The sequence below is a fragment of the Lissotriton helveticus genome, chromosome 12, assembly GCF_964261635.1.
Source record: "Lissotriton helveticus chromosome 12, aLisHel1.1, whole genome shotgun sequence".
Taxonomy (NCBI): domain Eukaryota; kingdom Metazoa; phylum Chordata; class Amphibia; order Caudata; family Salamandridae; genus Lissotriton; species Lissotriton helveticus.
In genome coordinates, this window is record NC_136073.1 from 553,838,665 (window position 1) to 553,859,834 (window position 21,170).

The window sequence follows — 21,170 nt, forward strand, 5'->3', positions numbered from 1 at the left end:
CCCCAGTGTTTTCTGTTTTGCTACGTAAAAAAAAAAAAATATGGGCCCTTTTTCCTGGCTAACACTAGGCCAAAGGCACCATTGGTGCATCAGTGTTCCTTAAGGCCTTCATGTACTGGCCAAAGGAATGAGGGGGAACAGGCAAAGGAGACAAACTGGTTTGGGCCTCAGAGAGAAGGTGAGTGTTCTGAAAGTTCCACTGCGCACCAATTTTGTCTGCTTTACTACTCAAAAATTAAGTGGGGCTGTTTTTTCCCCTTGATAGCATTAGAGCCTGGACCACCCTTGCTACACCAATGATGCTTCGGATCTCAGAGAGATGATTCATGGGAGTGAGGGCCAGATGAGGGGGCCAATTTAATGATGGTTTATGCGCTAAGCTGTTGAATGGATGACTACCAGCTGCCTGAATGGATGACCAACAGCTGCCTGTAGGTCAATGCAGAGAAGACAGAAGTCCTCATCCTCAGCACCACCCCTTCAGCATGGGACAGCACATGGTGGCCGACCACCCTAGGAAGCCCTCCTACCCCCTCAAACCACGCCACAAACCTCAGCATCATTCTCGACTCATCACTCACCATGAACTGACAGTTCAATCCCGTCACCTCCAGATGCTTCAACACCCTCCGCATACTCTGCAAGACCTTTAAGTGGATCCTCCCCCCCCCCGCCCCCCCCCCCCCGAGTCAAGGAAGGCAGTCACCCACGGACTCATCACCAGCAGGCTGGACTATGGAAATGCACTCTATGCCAGCATCAACAAGTCCCTACTCCGCAAACTCCAGACAATACAGAACACCGCCGCCAGACTCGTCCTTGGCCTCCCCCAACACGAACACACCATCCACCACCTACGAAGACTCCACTGGCTCCCCATGGAGAAAAGAGTCACCTTCAAAATCCTCACCCACACCTACAGGTCCCTACATAACAACGGACCCTAATACCTCAACAAAAGAATCCACTTCCACATACCCAAAAGAAAACTATGATCCTCCAACCAGGCGGAAGATCCTCCACATTGCAGCCAAGACCTGGAACAAGCTACCGGCGGACATCAGACGAGTTCCCTCCCTGAACACCTTCAGGTAGAACCTCAAGACCTGGCTCTTTGGCTAGATAGATCTACGGACACCCCCCCCCCACGCCTTGAGACCCTCACGGGTGAGTAGCGCGTTACAGTTCCTAGATTAATTGAGCAAAAAATGCCCATGAAATTATTCCAAAGGCCCCTTTTCCTCCAACGCTGCCATGCCTTAGTGTCTCAATTCCTTACCATAAAGATATGGGGCTGGGGGGCAGCCTTCAGAATATTATGATCAGGGGACCTCTGAACATTTAGGGTTACCATTGTGCTATGGCTTGTAATTAAAGTACTACTTCTTGGGGTGGGGGCCTTAATCAAATCTGTACAAAGCAAGGCCAGTTACCCATAAGCTACCTTGTGCCTAAATTCATTGCATTTTTCCATACTCCTTTGTCCTCTTTTTCTATCTCTTTCTGTCGTTCTCTCTGAAACTTTGTCCATTTCTCTCTCACTCTCTCTGTCCCATGTTCTAGTTTGGTCAAACTTTTCACAAAGCGCTTCCAAGCTTATAAACCTTTCTGCATCACTACTTTTAAGAAACGTAGGTACTTAAATGACATGTACCTACTTAGACTTTTCAACAGGATATTTGTAATTGAGTTCTACACCGACATAGTGCCCTGAAGAGCATTGATTGTTTCGGCATGCTGGAGAAACCAAGAGCATTGATATAGGAAGGCATTTCCTTCTTTCTAATAGTTTGAGGCACAATCCACTTAGTAACAACATACATTGCATGTCTCTACTCTCTCACATTTCCCTTCTCTGCCTCTCGCTCCATTTTTATTTTATTTTTATATGTTGTGAAAGCCAGGAGTGGCAGTATTTTAAATTCCTTCTAAAGGCCGCAGGTCTTCAAAGATAAACCAACTGGAACCCTTTTGAATGGTCAGTTTACCCTCTTTTTCAAATTTGCTTTCTCTTTATCTCTCCCTCTCCTTCTTGCGTCTTTCAAAATTTCAGTTAAAGCAGGGGTCTAAGCAAGGAGCAGGTGGGCCTTTCTGTTTTTTTTAGGCTTTAAAGTTTGAGGGCCAAGTTACATGGTGGTAAGCACGGAGAATGCGAAGGAACACCTCCCTTATTTCCATAAAGCCATTTTTTAGACTCCATGAATGGTGTTTTATTTATTTACAGTTGTTAAAATATGATCGCTTCTCATACATGCAGCTGGAGCTGGTCAGTAGATTGGGATGGAGACCCTTGTTCTTTATGCACAGAATCTTAAAATCAGATATTTACATTCATTAGAAACCAGTTTGCTTGCCTAAAGGTTGTAGTTTCTGCAGTCTCTGAAATTATTGGTCAGATTAGTCCCAGACGGAAGACTAGCCAGCCATGGTCACACACTTGCATGCCTGAACATGCACATACCACACACACACAAATCTGATGACTTGCTTGCTCTGATTGCCCAATTAACTCTGCAGTGTCCTGCTTCCATCAACTTCATCCTCTCGAAAATCACAACTCACCAACACGCTTTTACCGGTGCTTTCATGTCTGCTAGCCTCGATCATGCCAAAGGACTAAGGGCCCGATGTAGGTAATTAGTATTTACTGATTCGTAAATACCGAATTTTACCGATTCGGTATTTACAAATCGGTAAATGCCATGTAGGTATTTTTACCGTTTTATTTACCGAATCTGTAACATTCGGTAATTACGGAATCGGTATTTACCGATTCGGTAATTGCCATTGATTCCTATGGGCCTTGAGGCCTATAGGAACCAATGTCAATTACCGAATCGGTAAATACCAATTCGGTAAAATTACCGAATTTGCAAGGGGGACAGGGTGTCACTTTGACACCCTGTTGCACCCCTGATTCTGGCTTGTGTGCCATGTGGAACACATACATGCCCTTTGGCATGTATGTGTGCCACATGACACAGGTGCACATGCACAGATGTGCATGTACACAGGAATTCGTTATTTACCATGACATAGTATGTCATGGTAAATAACAAATTCTTAATGGCCGGTGGCACTGTTTTCAGTGCCACCTACATCTCAAATTTGCAATTCGGTAAATTTACCGATTCGGTAATTTACAGAATCTGTAAATTTACCGAATCTGTAAATATACCGTATCGGTAAATTTAAGGGCCCCTACATCTGAAACTCCAAATACCGGTCGGTAACGGCCAAAATCGGCCGTAACCGACCGGTATTTGGCCTCCTACATCTGGCCCCAAAGTTGCACATTTTTGGAAACAGACTTAAAAATCTAAAATCTCATTGTGTGGCTAGTCCACTGTCTTTGGAGATGAGAATTTCAGTTCCACGTAGGCAGCTTCAATTCTACCGGTAGGTAAGCATAACAAATTTAGGGGGCTTCCTGGTTCACCATTGTTTCTATATATGGGAATTTCTTCACTGAGAGACTGATTGGTCCACTCCCTCCGCTTCCTGAATTCATCATCCCCTAGGTTCTTCGTACCTCCAGGTGTTATTGCATGGGAAGGGTTCATTATTGGTCCTTATCCCATAACTTAGGAATTCCTCGCCCATTCACACCCGGTTAACTAAAAATCACTCCACATTTAAAAAAATCTTCTGAAAACCTATCTTTTCTACCAAAGTATGACCAATTGGAGGCATCGTCTGGTGGTCTTAGCGCAATGATGTATTTCGGTGAATACATGCGTTACAAATGCTCATATCTGGTATACACAAATGCACTCACATTTTCACATACAAGTGTGTGAGGGCACATACACAAAAGTAAAAACACACACACACACACGGGGAGACACTAACACACTCACAAATACACGCACATAAGAACAGTACTCCCACACCGCCCCACTAGCCTCCAGGATTCTTCTGTCATCTTCTGGGAAGCTCTTATGAATGACAACATCCAGCATTTTTATGGCAGTAAATTGTACTTTAACTAAAAGCCTTTTCATGTGCCTGAATGTTCTGACAATATGTTTTTGTAGAGGAGGGGTCTGCGTTGAGACAGGGTTACTGTTGCTAAGTAACCTGTTGCTATGTTAGTTCTCTGTCCTTTAACTACAAACAAAATGCTGATAATCGGCAGCCTAATCAGCCATTTATCTCAGTTTGATGTTCAATTAGCGCTGAAAAGTGACATATTTTGTAAAAAAAAAATATATATATATATATAGAAAAGGAAAAGAACGACCTTACCTGAATTGTTCCCTTTCCTGCTGGCTTGCCATTTGCTAAAATAAGGGGTCGCATTATCTTCTTGCTTGAAACAATCTGGAAAATAGCAAAAAGCAGATTTCTTTCTCAACAGCATCTACAAAGAATGCAAATACCTTATCCCATGCCAAAATAACTTAAAAATGAACACCTTTTTTCTTTCTTTTTAAAAAATTTTTATCTACAAAAACGTACCACCAAATCTAAATATGTATTAGTACCAGTCGCTGGATAGCGACTGAACATTTCAGGTTAATATTTATATTTTCATTAGCTTGCAACCTTGCCAACAATGAAGCAATTTCATGGCAATCAAAATGCAGACGACAGAGCATATAGATTCAATCCCACGAACATAGCTGCAAAAAACACACACTAATCCTCCCATGTAGCAAAATCCACTTCACTTGCAGCAGTGTCTGTATTGAAATGGTGTGAATGTGTCAGCCATTGCAGAAATTGCGTACTTGAGTGCAAATTATTGCACAGGCCATGTGTTTCTTTTGCTACGGCAAATTTCCTGCATTTGATAATGTGTTATCACTCCGTTAAGGTTCATAGCCCTTTTTATAAGTGAAGTGAAAAAAAAAATAAGATTTAATTCTTGATACAACATGTGAAAAAAAGCCAACCCTTGTTCTAGGGCAAGGCAACCCTAGATGGCGTCTTACGACTAGGCCATGCACAGGGGCTATTGACATATGTATTTATTTTTGTGTTCTATATAGTGCTTCACGTCATCTGGACCTTGACCTTTTGAATTCTGTGCACTCCCACTGAATCATTACTGGAATCCGGGCCCACCACTGAGTCAATGTTCCAGGTTGGGGCCACCTGGCCTAAGCAATTTTGTATGACATGAACCACAAAGCAATTCCCAAAAACTGAAAAGAAAGTATTCAGTAAGTGTGCTCCCTAAAACCACTGATGTATTGGGTGCAGATTTGGTCAACCCCAGGGTTGACTCTTTACAGGGAATCATTAGCACAGTGTTAGACCAGGGATCCCTGGTTGGCTGAGGTAGGTAACTTAGGCCAAATAGGGACCCGTGTTTCTACATCAGGGAAAGGAAGGTCACTGTTAGACTTGGCATCTTTTGACGTGTTTCCCCATAGTTTTTGCTTTCTGAACTCCCAGTTTTGACTGTTTTTGCTGGCGTAACGTTTATGTGCACTTTTCGCACTGCTGATCAGTGGTAAAGTGCAGGTGCTCCTGTGGTAAAGTATGTTATGGATTGATGTTTTTCAGATTGGATATTTGATTTGCATGTCAATCCCTAGTAAAGTACACTACGGGTGCCGGGGCTTGTGAATCAAATGCTACTCGTGGGCCTGCAGCACAGGTTGTGCCACCCACGCAAGTAGCATGGAAAAAGGTATCTCAGACCTGCCATCTCAGAGTCTACGCGCAGTTGCGACTGCCATGTTGACGCGGCCCGTGCCTACACGGGCCCGTCACAGAACCTTCCCTTTTCTTACATATCAGATACCCCTAAGGTAGGCCCAAGGTACCCCTATGGGCAGGGTGCATTGTATATGAAAGGCAGAACATGCCAGAGTGTGTGTGTGTGGCGTGTCCTGATAGTGAAACAGCCAAATTCGCTCTTCACTATTGTAAGGTCACCCTTTCCCTGCAGGATGGAGCGGGCTGTTCGTTTATAACACCTTATAAACCCAATGGGCCCAGGGGAGGAGGTAAGGAAATGAAGTTTAGTATGCCTGAACTCAGAATCTAAAGATGCAGCTTTTAGTGAGGGTGCCCTTTTCATTCTGAGTTCATAAAGGCCACTTTTAGAAAGTGGGTATTATTTTGCTCGCCGGTCTTGTGTGCCTCTGCTGGAATGTGGATTGCCTGTCTGGGTTTTGGAAGACAGAAGGCTGGGGAGTCGGTGTGGCTCCAGATTGTCTAGGTAGGTCAGGTAGGGGTTAAATAGACCTGGGCGGCGATGGGGGACGAGGGGGGAGAATCCCTTGCACCTCAAAAGGGCCTGGTCTTCCTCTGACAACGCCGTCTCCACCTCCTGCCAGGAAATCACACCAGAGTCGGCCAGACTGGTTCTGGCCGGACACAGGCACCCTCTGCCTGAAAAATCAAAGGATTTTTGTGTACAAGTACTGGGCCCCGACCCCTGAACTTTAGAACTCATCTGGAACAAGAAGACTGCTAAGAAGAAGAGTCAGAGAAGCTACGAAAAGGAACAACTGCTTTGCTGGGTGCTTTACTGTGATGACCTGCAGTGGCTGCTTCTGTCTTGGGAAGTGAAAGGCCAGTACTGGACTTTCCGCAACCTAATTCGTAAGTCTCTCCAAGAGAGTGAGGTAGAGCTTGCCCCCTGTTCACAAAGTCTCATGAGCCCCAAAGACTTCAAGCTCTTCTGCTTGCAGCACTGGGGACTGTGTGCTTCGTGCTGCAAACAGATGAAAAGCATCTTGATGATGTCTACGACGCAGCTGCCGACTCAGTGTCCTGAAAGCACCGCAGCAATGCTGCACCGCAACCTTGGTCTCACCGACGATGCCTGTTGATGCCGCCACTGAGCCACTGCTTGCACCGCGACCTGTGGGCACCGCACTCCGGACTGCCTCGCTTCACGCTGAAGCTTTGACACAGCAGAGAGCACCGCCGCACCTCGAACCTGGTCTCACTGATGATACCTGTTGATGCCGCCACCAAAACGCTGCTTGCACTGCGACCTGTGGGCACCGCAATCTGCACTGCCTACCTTCACGAGGACACCTTGGCCTTCCTGACGTCGGCGCTCCACGCCAAAGTCTATGCCACTGCTTGCACCCTGGTTCAAGGCAACCGCTTGTAAGTCACACGACGCACCACCCTTATCCCAAACCGCTGCCTTGGCCTGCCGGTGCCATCGACTCCCGTTCGACAGCCGGCCACAGTGCTTCAGCAGCGACGATGCCGCTGCTTGCACCGTGACCTGCTAGCACCGTGACGAGCACTGCCTCCATCTCGCACTGCTACCCTGGTCTCACCGACGATGCCATCTGACGCCACCACTGAGCCACTGCTCACACTGCACGCCGCACCGCTGCACTTCGCACCGCAGCACCCGACGCCTGTCAGCGCCAGCGCTCCTGACTCCATCAGAGAGGAGCTCGACCTGCAACACTAGTGCCTTCGGGGCCCCATCGTCCTGCCTTTCTCACAGGTACGGTTGGCGGGTCTTCCCGACACCGTAGCTGGCCCGCGTCCAGCCAGAACTGTTGGGTTTGTTGTTCATGACGCCGTGATAGCCCCGGACGGAACTATCAACAATAAAGGAACTGTGTTCCGAAACTTATTTTATAACAGAAGATTTTTAAGTATAGTGTTGTGGATTTTTATCATATTTGGTCTTGTCTTAAAGTATATAAAAATAGTGGCTATTTTTCTAAACTTGCATGGTGTCCGATTGTAGTGCACACAGGATATTACTGTTATGTGCAAACACTTTACACACTGCCTCCAGGATAAGCCTAGCTGCTAGGGCCAAGCTACCAAGGGGGTGAGTAGGGGTTATTTTGGGAGTGTAACTCCCTTATCCTGACTAGAGTGGTGGTTTCTGCCTTGCTTTGGCGCAAGTCTCAGCTAGCCAGAAATCCCATTTGTAACAGTCACCTGCTGAGATAACCCCCGCTCACTCCCTCGGTAGCTTGGCACGAGCAGCCAGGCTTATCTAAAAGGCAAATGTGTAAAGTATTTGCAACCACGCTCACAGCAACCCAATGATGACACCACAAATAGACTCCACATGAGTTTTATAAAAACGAGTATACATTTTAAATAAAAAGATATACAATGAGACCACAAGGTATAAATCCAATATATGAGTATTTGTAATATTTCTCCTGGCCGGTTGTTAGGCCAGCCAGCCCTTGTACGTTCTGGCGATATTAATGAGCTCTTCGAAACATTCCCCTGTAATCCTAATGCCATGTTAAACAATTCGTAATGCTAGAATCAGGCATTTTTGCAATGTAAAAATAAAGCAATGCATAATGCAACAATCAGGCACTTTGCAAGGTAAGAATAATGCAATGTGTAATGTAACAATCAGGCACTCTGCAATGCAAGAATAATGCAATGCGTAATACAATCACCAGGTACGTTGTTATGCAGAAATAAGGCAATGCGTAATAAACTAATCAGGTAGTTCGTTATGCAGGAAAAATGCAATTTTGTAATATGCTAATCAGGTAGTTTGTTATGCAGAAACAATGCAATGTGTCATACAACAATCATGTAGTTCGTTATGAAGAAATAATGCCATCGTCATACACTACTCAGGTACTCCGTTATGCAGAAATGATGCAATGTGTAATACGACAGTCAGGTACTCTGTTATGCAGAAATAAGTAAATGCATAATACACTCCGGCACCGATCACGGTGCCTTAGGCGGTCTCTCCGCCACTCCTTCTGACTCGCAGTCAGCCTCGGTCAACAGATGCCCCCAACACGGGTATGGTGTAACAAAAAGTGCAGATCCCCACTCCGGCCCTGGTACTGCCACTCCCTTGGCAATAAAGGCCACGATACGAGCCGAAGCAGAGGCTCGCGCTGCCGGTATTAGAGAGGCGCTGAGAGCGTCTCCCTCCAAACCCCCACCCCGCCCCAGGAGTCGACACACGTTACCTGGGGGCCTCCGATGCAAACTTTGTGAATTGGCAATGGCGGACTCGGGCTGGCGGCTCAGCTCCTCCAGGGTTGCCGGTCCGGGCCGTTACTGCTACGAAGATCTCAGGCTGCCACAGGGCACACGCACACAGCATCGCTGAGACTTCCTTGAGTTTCGTGTGCACGCTCACCGGGCACTCCACACGAAGGTCTCAGGCTGCACAAAGAGCTAAAGAATGACGATGGATTATACCCAGATCAGTTGACTGGGGGTAAGTACTTGCAATGTTCAACACTCTGTTCATCATCCCCTTTGGTTTTGCTTTGTTCATCCTAAGTTGGCAGGGTATGCCCAGACGTGGGTCCTTTGCTCACTTTGCCACTGCATTCAAGCTAGCCTGGCTGATGACAGCTGATTAGCCGGAAACCGGTCCCAGGATGCTTGTTTCCGTTCCAGGGAAGACATGGCTTGGCAGTTCGGGCTGGACTGTTCCCATGAGGCACAGGGTCAGACTGATTTGCATATGTCTGAACTGGGATGGAGGAGTGACGTAAAGAATGATGATGTATTAAACCCAGATCAGTTGACTGGGGTTGAGTGCTTGCAACACTCTGTCCATCATCCCCTTTGGTTTTGATTTGCAGGAAGATCACAAGCACAGCGTCGCTGAGACTCACTTTAACTCCGGGTGCACGATAACAAGGCAATCCTCACGAAGGTCTCCTGCTGCACAAAGCACACGCACACAGAGCCGATGAGACTCACTTGTATTCCGGTGCACACGATAACTAGACAATCCTCACAAAGGGTTTAGGCTGCAAAAAGCACACGCACACAGCATCGCTAATCCTTGCTTCGACTCCAGTTGCCCACAATCACAGGGCACACCTTACGAGGGTCTCAGGCTGCAAAAAGCACATGCACACAGCGCCGCTGAGCCTCTCCAGGAAACTTTTGTTTTCCTGTGTTTCTTCAACAGGGAGCCAGCTCACCTCAGGCCCTTGGGGATAAGTTACTTTAGGATACAGCACAGCAAAGTCCTTTCAAGCAGGGGAACACAGCACACTGCAAATTCCCTTTAGCCTTTCCTTGGTTAAAACAGCAAACTGCAGGCCAGCTCCAGAACACACAGCCAGGGTCAGTCCTTTCCTTCAGTCTCTTCAGTTGTTCCTTCCTTGGTAAAGGTTCATCTTGACCGCAAAGTAGCATTCCTATTGTTCAATCTTGATCAAGCCATTCTCCAAAATTCAAGGGCTTCAGCTCTCATAGTTATACCCCTCAATGGCTTTGAAGTCTATGGGGCCTATTCCGATGTCCTCCCGCCACTATAACGGAACACGGGACCAATGGCCAGATGTGCGGTGGTCCTGCCAGGCCCATTAGGATGCGCCCGCCACACTGGGGGGCGCTTTCCTGCCTTCAATATTGCGGCGGGCAGTGCTGTAAACAGCACCCGCCGCAATGCTGAAAGCTCATGTTGTGCATTGCCATGCACAACGTGACTGGCACCGCGCGGTGCCTCCCACCTTGTGCATGGCAATGATGGGAGTCTCTGCCATAGAAAGGCCTTCCACCGCGGGCACCATACTGTGTGCCTTTTCTGCCCATCCAGCAATCCGACCAGCGGAAAAGCGGCGGACGGTCTTTGCGTTCGCTGCGGTGCCCCTCGCCATACTAATATGGCAGGGTGTAACAGGGACATCTGGCGGGCGGATCGCCCTGCCCACAATCCTAATACGCCCCTTTGTGTTCAGGGGACACTGACCCCTGTTCAAACCAGTTATGGGTAAATCCCTGCCAGTGACACCTTCTTTCGTTAATTAGTGGGGGTCTGGATTCTCAATCACTCAGCAGGAGTTGGGACAATTGTTTTCTAGTAGCAACCCAGGCCTCTTCACCTCTAGGGGCTACTCCTCCTCGAACTCTCCAGATGCAGGTCACTCTGTTGCTGTCTCACCTCCTCCCCTGGGTCAAGACATTCCCTGATCCTATCGCTTTTAAATCCAGACAGTCAATCCACAGCCAGGTAGAGACACAGAAAGGTTAGAGCCCAAAAACCCAGCCACTTCTAAAAGAGTGTCTTCTAAACACACAATGCAAAAACCACCTTCATAAAATGATGTGCTATTACATAGGCATACTAAACTCCACCTCCCCATCTTAAGCCTTTGGGAAGATAGGCTGGAAAACATATCCCATTCTATCCTATGGGCAAGATGGCCTTTCAACCGTGAAAAACGAAATAGAGATTATTTCACTGTCAGGACATGGTACACAACTCAGTACATGTCCTACCTTTCACATGCACTGCACCCTGCCCAGGGGGTACCCTGGACCTACTATAGGTGTGTCTGATGTGAATATAAAGGGAAGGGTAAGGTCTGGCAAGTGGGTGCATTTGTCAGAACAACATGGCAGTTTAACAAACTGCAAGCAACACCGCAATGGGAGGCCTGAGTTCCCTTTTTAAGTCTACTTGTGTGGGCGGCACAATGAGTGCTGCAGGCCCACTAGTAGCATTTGCATTACCAGCCCTGGCACAATATAGTGCATTGTACTAGGGACTTTACTAGTAAGGCACACATACCAATTATGGACAACCAATTACCATTACACTTTATACAGGGAGCACTTGCATTTTGACACTGTTTAGCAGTGGCAAAGTGTCCAACGCATCTAAGTTGGCAACACCATGTCAGAAAAAAGTACTAGGGGTGAAGCAAAAAGTATAGGAAACTTTGGCCAAAAAGGGCCAAGTCCTACACACAGCTAATTTGCAGGGATAGACGAGCACCTACCCCATGTTGACAATATGTTAAGAAACAGTGATAAACTTACAAAATGGGGATTTATGGAATTCCCCAGCTGAAATTGCCAAAGGAGCTACTGAGAAACTGAAACAAGCAATGGCGTTGCCAATAGGTTTCGCATTTGGAAAGTTGGAGCTATTGGTTTTGTAAAGGACATTTTATATTTATATATCGTTATTGGCATTGTCAATTACAATATATAAATATAAAATGTCATTTACAAAACCAATAGCTCCAACTTTCCAAATGCGAAACCTATTGGCAACGCCAGTGCTTGTTGTGACTTGCAAGTTACACACAGGTCTCAGAAGCAGGCACATTAACCCAATGAGGTGTTTACTGAAAGATGGCCCCGGGTTCCTGCGGTGGCTGGCTAATGTCACTCCTACCGCCTTGTCTTGTTGCTGCCCGCAAATCAGCCTGGCAGGATGGCGGGCATACATCAGTTGTATTCTTTTTACAACAAAGTATGCATAATTCATAGTGACTGAAGAGGGCCTGCAGAGGGTGCGGATGGGAGAGAAGGACAGGGGAGGGAGAGGGGGAAGAGGACTGAGACGGAGCGGAGTATACAGACAAAACGGGAAAGTGGTGACGAGAGAGAGAGAGCGAGGTGTGGGGAGGGGGGGTGTACGGCAAAAGGGAAGGAGTGAATGACAGCAAAAAAGGACATGCGGGGGCGAGGGGCTGGGGAAAGGCGAAGCAAGCAGTGTGAGACTGGAGAGAGAGAAGGAAAGCAAGACTGACGAAGTGAGCAGGTAGAGAAACTGGAAGAGATGGAAAGACCATACAAGTGTGAGAAAGAGAGAATGGAAACACGGATGAGAGAAATGCAGAAGACTAAGCGGAGTGAAAAAGGAAGGCAATGCGAGAACCAGAGGAGGTGAGCGAGCAGGAAAGAGAGGCCACGATAGAAAGGAAAACAGTGAGGAAGTGAAACTTAGACGTAAAGAGAAAGAGAAATGAAGAGACCTGGAGCAAAAGATAACGCACCAGAAGAGATCCACAGAGAATGAAATGGGAGGGGGGGGGACAGGAAAAGAGGCCGAAGAAAACAAAATGTAAACAAGACGCATGGAGAGCAGCAGCATTTGATGTGCCGGCCGGTAATTAGGGGAGGAGAAATGCCGGTCTGAGGTGCGCGTGAATGTATAGGGTTTTAAACTCCGCTTTGAAGCTTTTGTGTTTTCTCGGCATTGCGGAGGCGGGTGACAAGACGCATGGAGAGCAGCAGCCTTTGATGTGCCGGCCGGTAATTAGGGGAGGAGAAATGCCGGCCTGAGGTGCGCGTGCTTGTGTGGTCACGTGACCCGCTCACATGCACTATGAAGAACCGCAGTGGTTTGACTAGTTCGATCGAGCCCTTGAATTTTCGCCTATTACATTCGCAAGCGAATGATAATAGGCGAAACCTAAAAAGCACATTGGGAAAATGTCATGGTACGCCTCTGGCACAATCAAAAAGATGGGAGGTTAACAGGGCAGTTTTTGCTTTCCTAATTTTGAATTCTATATGGTCAGAATGTACCCCATGCAAGCAAAACACTGATACATTCAATTTAGATGAGGCGCTTTACCGCTTTGATCATTTTCATCTAAGTGGGACAATTCCGGATGTTCTCTAATTCATTGCTCTTACTGCCCACAGATAAAGAAACAGAGGAACACTACTTCTCTTGCCCCAGTTACTCTTTGCCCTGCAAGAAATGGATTATTGCAATGTGTATGCTTGAGGGTGTGAGGCATTACTGGGAGGAATACTGAAAAGTAACCTGAAGGAAACAATTGAGTTTGCCGTTGCAGGTTTTTTACATTGGGCATGGAAAATTAGATCGAAAGGGCTGCCCGCTAGCAACCCCAAATGACGTACGGTTTGACTAGTTATAAATAACCTAGGTTTCATTTAGAAAAGCCAGATCGGCGGGGGGATCCAGGTTACAGCATGCCTGTCAATTCACGCCGGACGCGAGGCCTACACTACAAGACCCACAAACCAACGCAGACTCATTTGAGTCGCTCATTGGAGGGCTCATATTTTTAAGTGGGAGGTGTGGCCTCTTTGCCATAATGCCTGTCGCACCTCTGAAGAGTGCAATGAGCACGAAACGTGTCAGGCGTGAATCGACAGGCATGCTGTAACCTGGATCCGCCCGCCGATCCGGCTTTTACCTCATGAAGGTTGCTGCAGTGGATGTCGGAGTGCGTCTCCACAGGTGGGAACCTTGGAGCTTTGATTTATACGCGGCCTCCCAGCCGCGGGAGATGCACCACCCAGAAATTTGGGGCCATGGAGCTCCGTACCACGGAGTCTCAATGTGGAGGCATCCATGGAGGATTGACAAGCTGGATGTGCGAGTGGAGGCCCATTGTTGGGCTTGAAACGTCTCAGACAGTGGCACATAACTGAGGCACACACTACAAGACCCACAAACCAACGCAGACTCGTTCGAGTCGCCCATTGAAGGGCTCATGTTTTTAAGTGGGAGGTGTGGTCTCTATGCCATAATGACTGTCACGCCTCTGAAGTGTGCAATGAGCACAAAACGCGTCAGGCGTGAATCGACAGGCATGCTGTAACCTGGATCCGCCCGCCGATCCGGCTTTTACCTCATGAAAGTTGCTGCAGTGGATGTCAGAGTGCGTCTCCACCGGTGGGAACCTTGGAGATTTGATATATATATATATATATATATATATATATATATATATATATATATATATATATATAGTCACTGAAAAAACCATAGGTTTTAGGGGTGTTATAGTTAGCTGGACATTTCACTTATACAAAACCATTGAAATTCCTCCGTTATAGTTAGTTGTACTAACTGAAACTCTCGCGCCCGCAATCGACTGGTGATGATGTCACATATTACATCATTCATGACATGGTCAGTGACATCACTGATGCCATCGCAAATGACATCACTGATGACATCACTGATTCCATCATCCAGTGAATGTGGTTTGGTTCGATATTTAAATAAGTACTATATATATATATATATAGCAATCTGCATTGAAGACTGAGTGGATGTAAAAGTGTCTGGATGGAGGATTTAATAGCAGTGTGATTGATTGTCTAAGTGTCTAATTTAAAGTGTCTCACTACATATATGGGATAGTGATTAAACTGTGTGCATATCTGTATCACTGTATCTCTTGTTGTGTAAACTACTACATAAGTTGGTTACTAGCTATGTGAAAGTCTATATTAGTTATTAAATACTTAAGTGAGTATTTGTATGGAATAGTGAATGTGTGTGATTCGGTGGGAGGTGTGTGACTGTCTAAAGATGTGTAAATAGTTGATTTAGTAGGTATATGAGGTTATGACTGTGTGGAAACAGTTGTTTGGGCGAGTGAATCTCTTTATGGGTGTTGGTATGAGTAAATATATTTCTTAATGATACATGTCCAACAAAGTAAAAATATAAAAGGCAGTGTATGTGACAGTTGCTGTATATAAATAAGTATACATAAGACTCAGTGATTGTATGAGTGACTGTATCAAAATATGTATACTTGTAATAGTGATTTTATAACACACTAAGTATGAGTTACTATCTATATGAATAAATAATGTGGTGTTTGTATAAATGTGTAGCTTAGTAAATATAAGTATGATCAATTGTTTGCATAAGTGAGTAGGATGACTGCATAAGTGAATAGGATGTGTGCTGGTTTGTAATGTTGATGTAGGTGTGTAAGTATATTTAATAGTGTTCTATTGATCTTTGTTAGCATGTATGAGTGAATATATAGGTAAGTGTTTAGATGTGTGTGTGTAGATGTAGGAATCACTGAGTGGGTTTTTAAAAACTTGTATTGGTGTGTCAATGGTTTCAAATATGGTACTCCATATTTTATAAAGAGTGTTGAAAGGTTACACTAGTGTATGATGAGATGTATCAGATTGTCACATGGATGATGGCATCAGTGATGTCATCAGTGATGTCATTTGAGATGGCATCAGTGATGTCACCAGTGATGTCACTGACCATGTCATGAATGATGTAATATGTGACACCATCACCAGTGGATTGCGGGCGCGAGAGTTACAGTTAGTACAACTAACTATAACGGAGGAATTTCAATGGTTTTGTATAAGTGAAATGTCCAGCTAACTATAACACCCCTAAAACCTATGGTTTTTTCAGTGAATTTCTAAGGTTTTTTTTAAATGCTAATTCCTAACTATAACCTGCCTGAAACCTGTGCTTTTTTCGGTGAATTTCGAAGGTTTTTTAAATGGCAATTCCTACTTATAATGTTGACCACTTCCCCATATTTTCAACAACTAACCAAATCTGCAATGGTACCTAACAAAATCAGGCAATAGTTCCACTTACCACTAACAAATTAACATCAACATTTAAGTACTGTGAGAACGTCGAATATGTACTGCGTTAATTACATTCAACTCACACCCATGTTTAACACCATGCATGCTCATGACGAGCTCAGCTCGTCATGAGGCACGGTGCTCCTGTGCTCATGATGAGCTGAGCTCGTCATGAGCCGTGGAACGCTCACACGCAGGGACAATTCCCCTGCTGTGCGGAACGTTCCACGAAAACGTGTGCGGCCGTGACAAACTCAGCTCGTCATGAGCACAGGAGCACTGTGCCTCGTGATGAGCTGAGCTCGTCATGAGCATGGGGTGCTGTGCGCGCCCCCCCGCCCCCATCACAGTGGGGGAATTACCCCCGCAGCGAAGGGGTTAAAGAGCTTAAAGAGTTTCTAATTATAGTTCGCACACCCAACAAAATCACAATTCCCAGCGCTACGATCACCACAACCATCCCCACGGACCCCTCCCCCCTACTACCTCAGAGGCAGCGCAAAACAGTACTACGGACCTTTCCAAAATAATATATCTCCTCAACAGTACACTTCCTTAATCTACAGAGATATGGCAACCAAGTATGTATAAGGGAAAGAACTCGAACATCAACAATAATGTACACAACGCTAAGACTATCGGTGAAATACTATACACAATTCACTATAGAAATCAAAAACTTTTCAGTGTGTACATATACCATTGGTACATGTAGTGTACTGAATAGTGGACGCAACCATATTATCTCAGACACTGGGAATATTTTGCTCATGTAGCTGTGTTCACCCCTTCCCCCTTTGAAACAGAAGAGGAGTGGGCTACTCCAACATACACAACGTCAACATAAGACTATAAAAATTAGGCTATGTCTTGGGCGTGGTTCACTTCTGCAAAGAGAAGAGACCCTGCCATAGTGAAGGTCCGCACCCTGCCACGTGGCTGCTGCCATGACCGCGTGCTTCCTCTGTAGAGGGCCTATGCGAACTTAGCGCCACAGCACAGCAGACTTATGTCTGTATCGACTTCTGCCTTCGATCTCCATTACGGACAGCAGGGTTTACAACTTGAATTCAGATTTGCATCTGTACTACGGACAGCGTTGAATCCAGCCTTGTTTTATTTAAGGTAGAGACAAATGGATTCTATGTCTTCCGATTTTGTAAAAGAATGTGACAAAAAGCATTCATCTATAACTGTGCTCACTACATTCTTCAATCTACACTGCGGACAGCAGGGTTCACAACTTGAATTCAGCTTTGTATCAACAATATGGACAGCATTGAATCCAGCCTTGTTTTATTTAAGGCAGAGACAATTGTACTATGTCCTCAGATTCTGTTAACTGTGACAAAATACCATTAATCGATCTTTGTGTTGACTACTGCCTTCAATCTACACTTTGTACAACAGGGTTCACAACTTGAATTCAGCTTTCCATCTACACTATGGACAGCATTCAAAATATCCTTGATTTATGTAAGGCAGAGACAATTTTGTTAATGAATGCCACAAAAAACATTCCACAATGTCTGTACTAAGTACTGCCTTCAAATGTACACTGCGGACAGCAGGGTTCACAACTTGATACCAAAAGTGGAGAAGCACTACAAACAACATTTAATTCACTCTCGATGTATTTAAGGCAGAGACAATTGTACTGTGTCCTCAAATTCTGTGAACTGTGACAAAATAGCATTCATCGATCTTTGTGTCGACTACTGCCTTAAATCTACACTGCGGACAGCAGGGTTCACAACTTGATACCAGAAGCGGTTAAGCACTACAGACAACATTAAATTCATTCTCGATTTATTTAAGGCAGAGACAATTCTACTGTGTTGTCAGATTTTGATAACGTATGTGACAAAAAAAGCATTTGTCGATGTTTCTGTGGACTACTGCCATAAATGTACTCTGCGGAGAGCAGGGTTCACAACTTGAATTCAGCTTTCCATCTACACTACGGACAGCATTCAAGATATCCTTGATTTATGTAAGGCAAAGACTATTTTGTAAAAGGATGCCACAAAAAACAGTGAGTTCTGTTTTTAAACGTACACTGCAATCAAAAGAGTTTACGGCTTCATACCAGTGCCGCATAAGCACTACAAACAACATAAAATTCACTCTTGATTCATTTAAGGGAGAAAAATGCTACTGTGTTGTCAGTTGTTTGTCAGCAATGAGGCATACTATCACTTTTAAGTGGTATTCATGCAGAATCCAATCGGCAAAACACATTACTTCAATTACTTTCCCTCCTCCCCCCAGACCACGCATCATCACAGGATATGTACACGCTAAGCACCAAAGGTACTAGTAACTCAGTGCACCAAAAATGATTATCACGTGGCCTTACTAAGGCATAGTTCACAACACAAAAAACATTACTATCAATATAGCCTGCTTGGACCACGCATCATCGCAGGCTCCACAGAATCTTCTTGTTTTACATACCACTAACTCAGTGTAAACCAAAGTAAGTATAATACCTATCAAACCCTACACAATATCCCTTTATTATGCTTCCTAGAAAAACTTATTTTATATCACTTATAAATTTAGTTCAATAATAAAATGCACACTGCATACATATTATATCTTCCACTTCAATCATAATTGCAGATGATGCACTCCACCCTAAGTTGTACACAGCAGACAGCAGGGTTTACAACTTGAATTCACCTTTGCATATACACTACAGACAGTAGGAAATTCAACCTTGATTTATTTAATGCAGAGTCAATATACTGTATATATTCAGATTTTGCTTAAAAAAAGTGAAAAAAAGCATTGCTCTATAACTGTACTGACTACTAGCTTCCATGTACACTGTGCACAGTAGGGTTCACAACTTGAATTGACCTTTTCATTTTCATCTACACTATAGACAGCATTAAATTCAACCACAATTTATTTAAAGCAGAGAAAAAAAATTGTGCTGTTGCACTGCTAGTACGCGCAACCACCTTCAATCGTTGCATTCTGTGAACTATGATAACAAAGAATGTAGAAGATTGCGCCAAAATGTACCTCCACCACCGGCAATACCAAGTACCTCTGGTGTATCACCTTCAACATCGCCACCAGACATACATCCACAATTTAAAAAAGTTAGACTGCACAGAGTGAAGTGCAATTGTTTAATTGGTATGGGGAGCAAACAGTAGACCTAGTTTGCAGAGCAATTGATAACCATTGATGCTACTTTTGAATGAATGAATGATTTCAGTACAGCCCGCTCAGACCACATATGATCGTAGGGTGAGCACATGATAAACGCCAGACGTACCACTAACTCAGTACACCGTAAATAATCGCCACATGCCCTTGTTAAGGCAAAATTCAATAGTCAAAACACATTTTTACCAGTGCGGTCTGCCAGGACCACGCATCATCGCAGGCCGCACACAAACCGCCCCTACCTCAGTGGACCACAACTCATGAATCCTTTACGATAGAATGTTCTGTGCATTATTTCACATACAATGTTCCGACATTTGTACAACAGAAGTCATAAACCGTTTATGATTAAATATATGTGTATGATATCATGATTACTGTTCTACTTGTTACCAACAACAACGTAATAAAATGGAGTTGAGCACCCGTGCCCGAACCCACTTCAACTATCTATCTGTGTCTGTGTATTTATTATGTTTCTAAAATGCTGCCCCAGGGTCCTACCACGTTATATTGTACTATAAATAGTGTATGCAACCATCTTACCTGTGACAGTCAGTGTGGGCTATTCCTCCTTTTTTTTTAAAAGCATATTTATGTAGCGCAAAATCAACCCAAAAGTATATCAGCAATTTATATAAGCACCGTATTTACAGTACATTTTCAGGCACACGTAGATTACGTCATTTCTCTACAATAACAGGATGTAGATGAAACTTCGAGACTCGAACACTGATTTCCAGCATCAAGTTCTTCATTCTACCTGAATGACCGAATATGTATATATATTAGCTGCCCTTCATGTGCCAAAAACTGCAACTTAAACCTTTCACAGCCCTGTATTACTACAGCTACAACACTCCACTGAATGTACAATAAACATTCATAATCGCAGAAATACGTCATGTCCACCATCTTTTATGTGTGCAACTATGAACCAATATAGTCAGTGATACCCCGTACTTTCCATCTTGGCCAAGTTGTGGAACTTTACAGATGTAATGACACATTTGCTTTTAAGACCCGGGTGACGTCAGCACTACAAAACGGGCACCCGAATCACTTGATTTCTCATGTAGCGCACAACGGGACCACGCCCATTAATTAATAAATTTTTATTTTGAAAGTTTTATAGAGCGCGGACAAGACCCTTGCGGGTATCAGAGCGCTTTACAGTAGATGAGTTTAGTTATATCATACATTAACAGATATGCAAGACCATAATACAGACAAACAGTAAAGCAACAGGATGCAGAACAGGAATGGCCTGGAGAGTCATAGTAGTGTAATGAGGATTAAAAAAAGTCAAAATATATAGCAAATCGTTGAGTATACAAACAGCAAAGCAATAAGGTGCAGAGCAAGGGCGGGCTGATGCAGCAAGGTCGTGGAAACCTGGGACTATGTTTAGGTGAATTTTGCCATAAGGATTCCTTTTACTTCCAACTTGAAGGATGAGGTGGAGGGGTTCAGTCTTATTTCCGGTGGAAGGGCATTCCATATCCTGGGTGCCATTCCTGAGAATTATCGTTTGTACGTTTTTTTCTTGTTGAATTTTTGTGGCTTCAAAAGGAGGTTTTCCGCACTTCTTGTGGATCTATTCCCACCGGATATTGTGAGTTTTTGTGTGAGATAGCTGGGAGCATTGTGATGTAAGGCCTTGTGTGTCATGCAAGCTATTTTCAGGTGATTTCTGGCTTCAAATGGCAGCCAGTTTAGAGATTTTAGGTCAGGGGAGATGTGAGACCTTCTTTTCGAGCCAGTGATGAGTCTCGCTGCTGCGTTGGTGGTGGCTCTTAGGGGAGCTGTAGGGGCTTTGGGGAGAGCCGCGGTAAAACTAGAGCTTGAACCGCCATCTTGAAGTCATTGGGAGGTAGGAAGGGTTTCAACTTCCTTAGTGTATTATTCTGAAAGTTTGCTCCCTTCGTTGCGTTGTTAATGTGTTTCTGCAT

General features: G+C 44.7%; 1 protein-coding gene across 1 annotated transcript in view; it reads right to left on the reverse strand.

Annotated features, from left to right (window-relative positions):
* The window catches only part of CPNE2 (copine 2), a 917,381-nt gene that overhangs the window by 453,696 nt on the left and 442,515 nt on the right, over positions 1-21,170 (reverse strand). Inside the window, exon 4 of the mRNA XM_078671428.1 lies at positions 4,249-4,323. Coding sequence (XP_078527554.1) covers positions 4,249-4,323 — 75 coding nt within the window. The remainder of the gene's footprint in view (positions 1-4,248; positions 4,324-21,170) is intronic.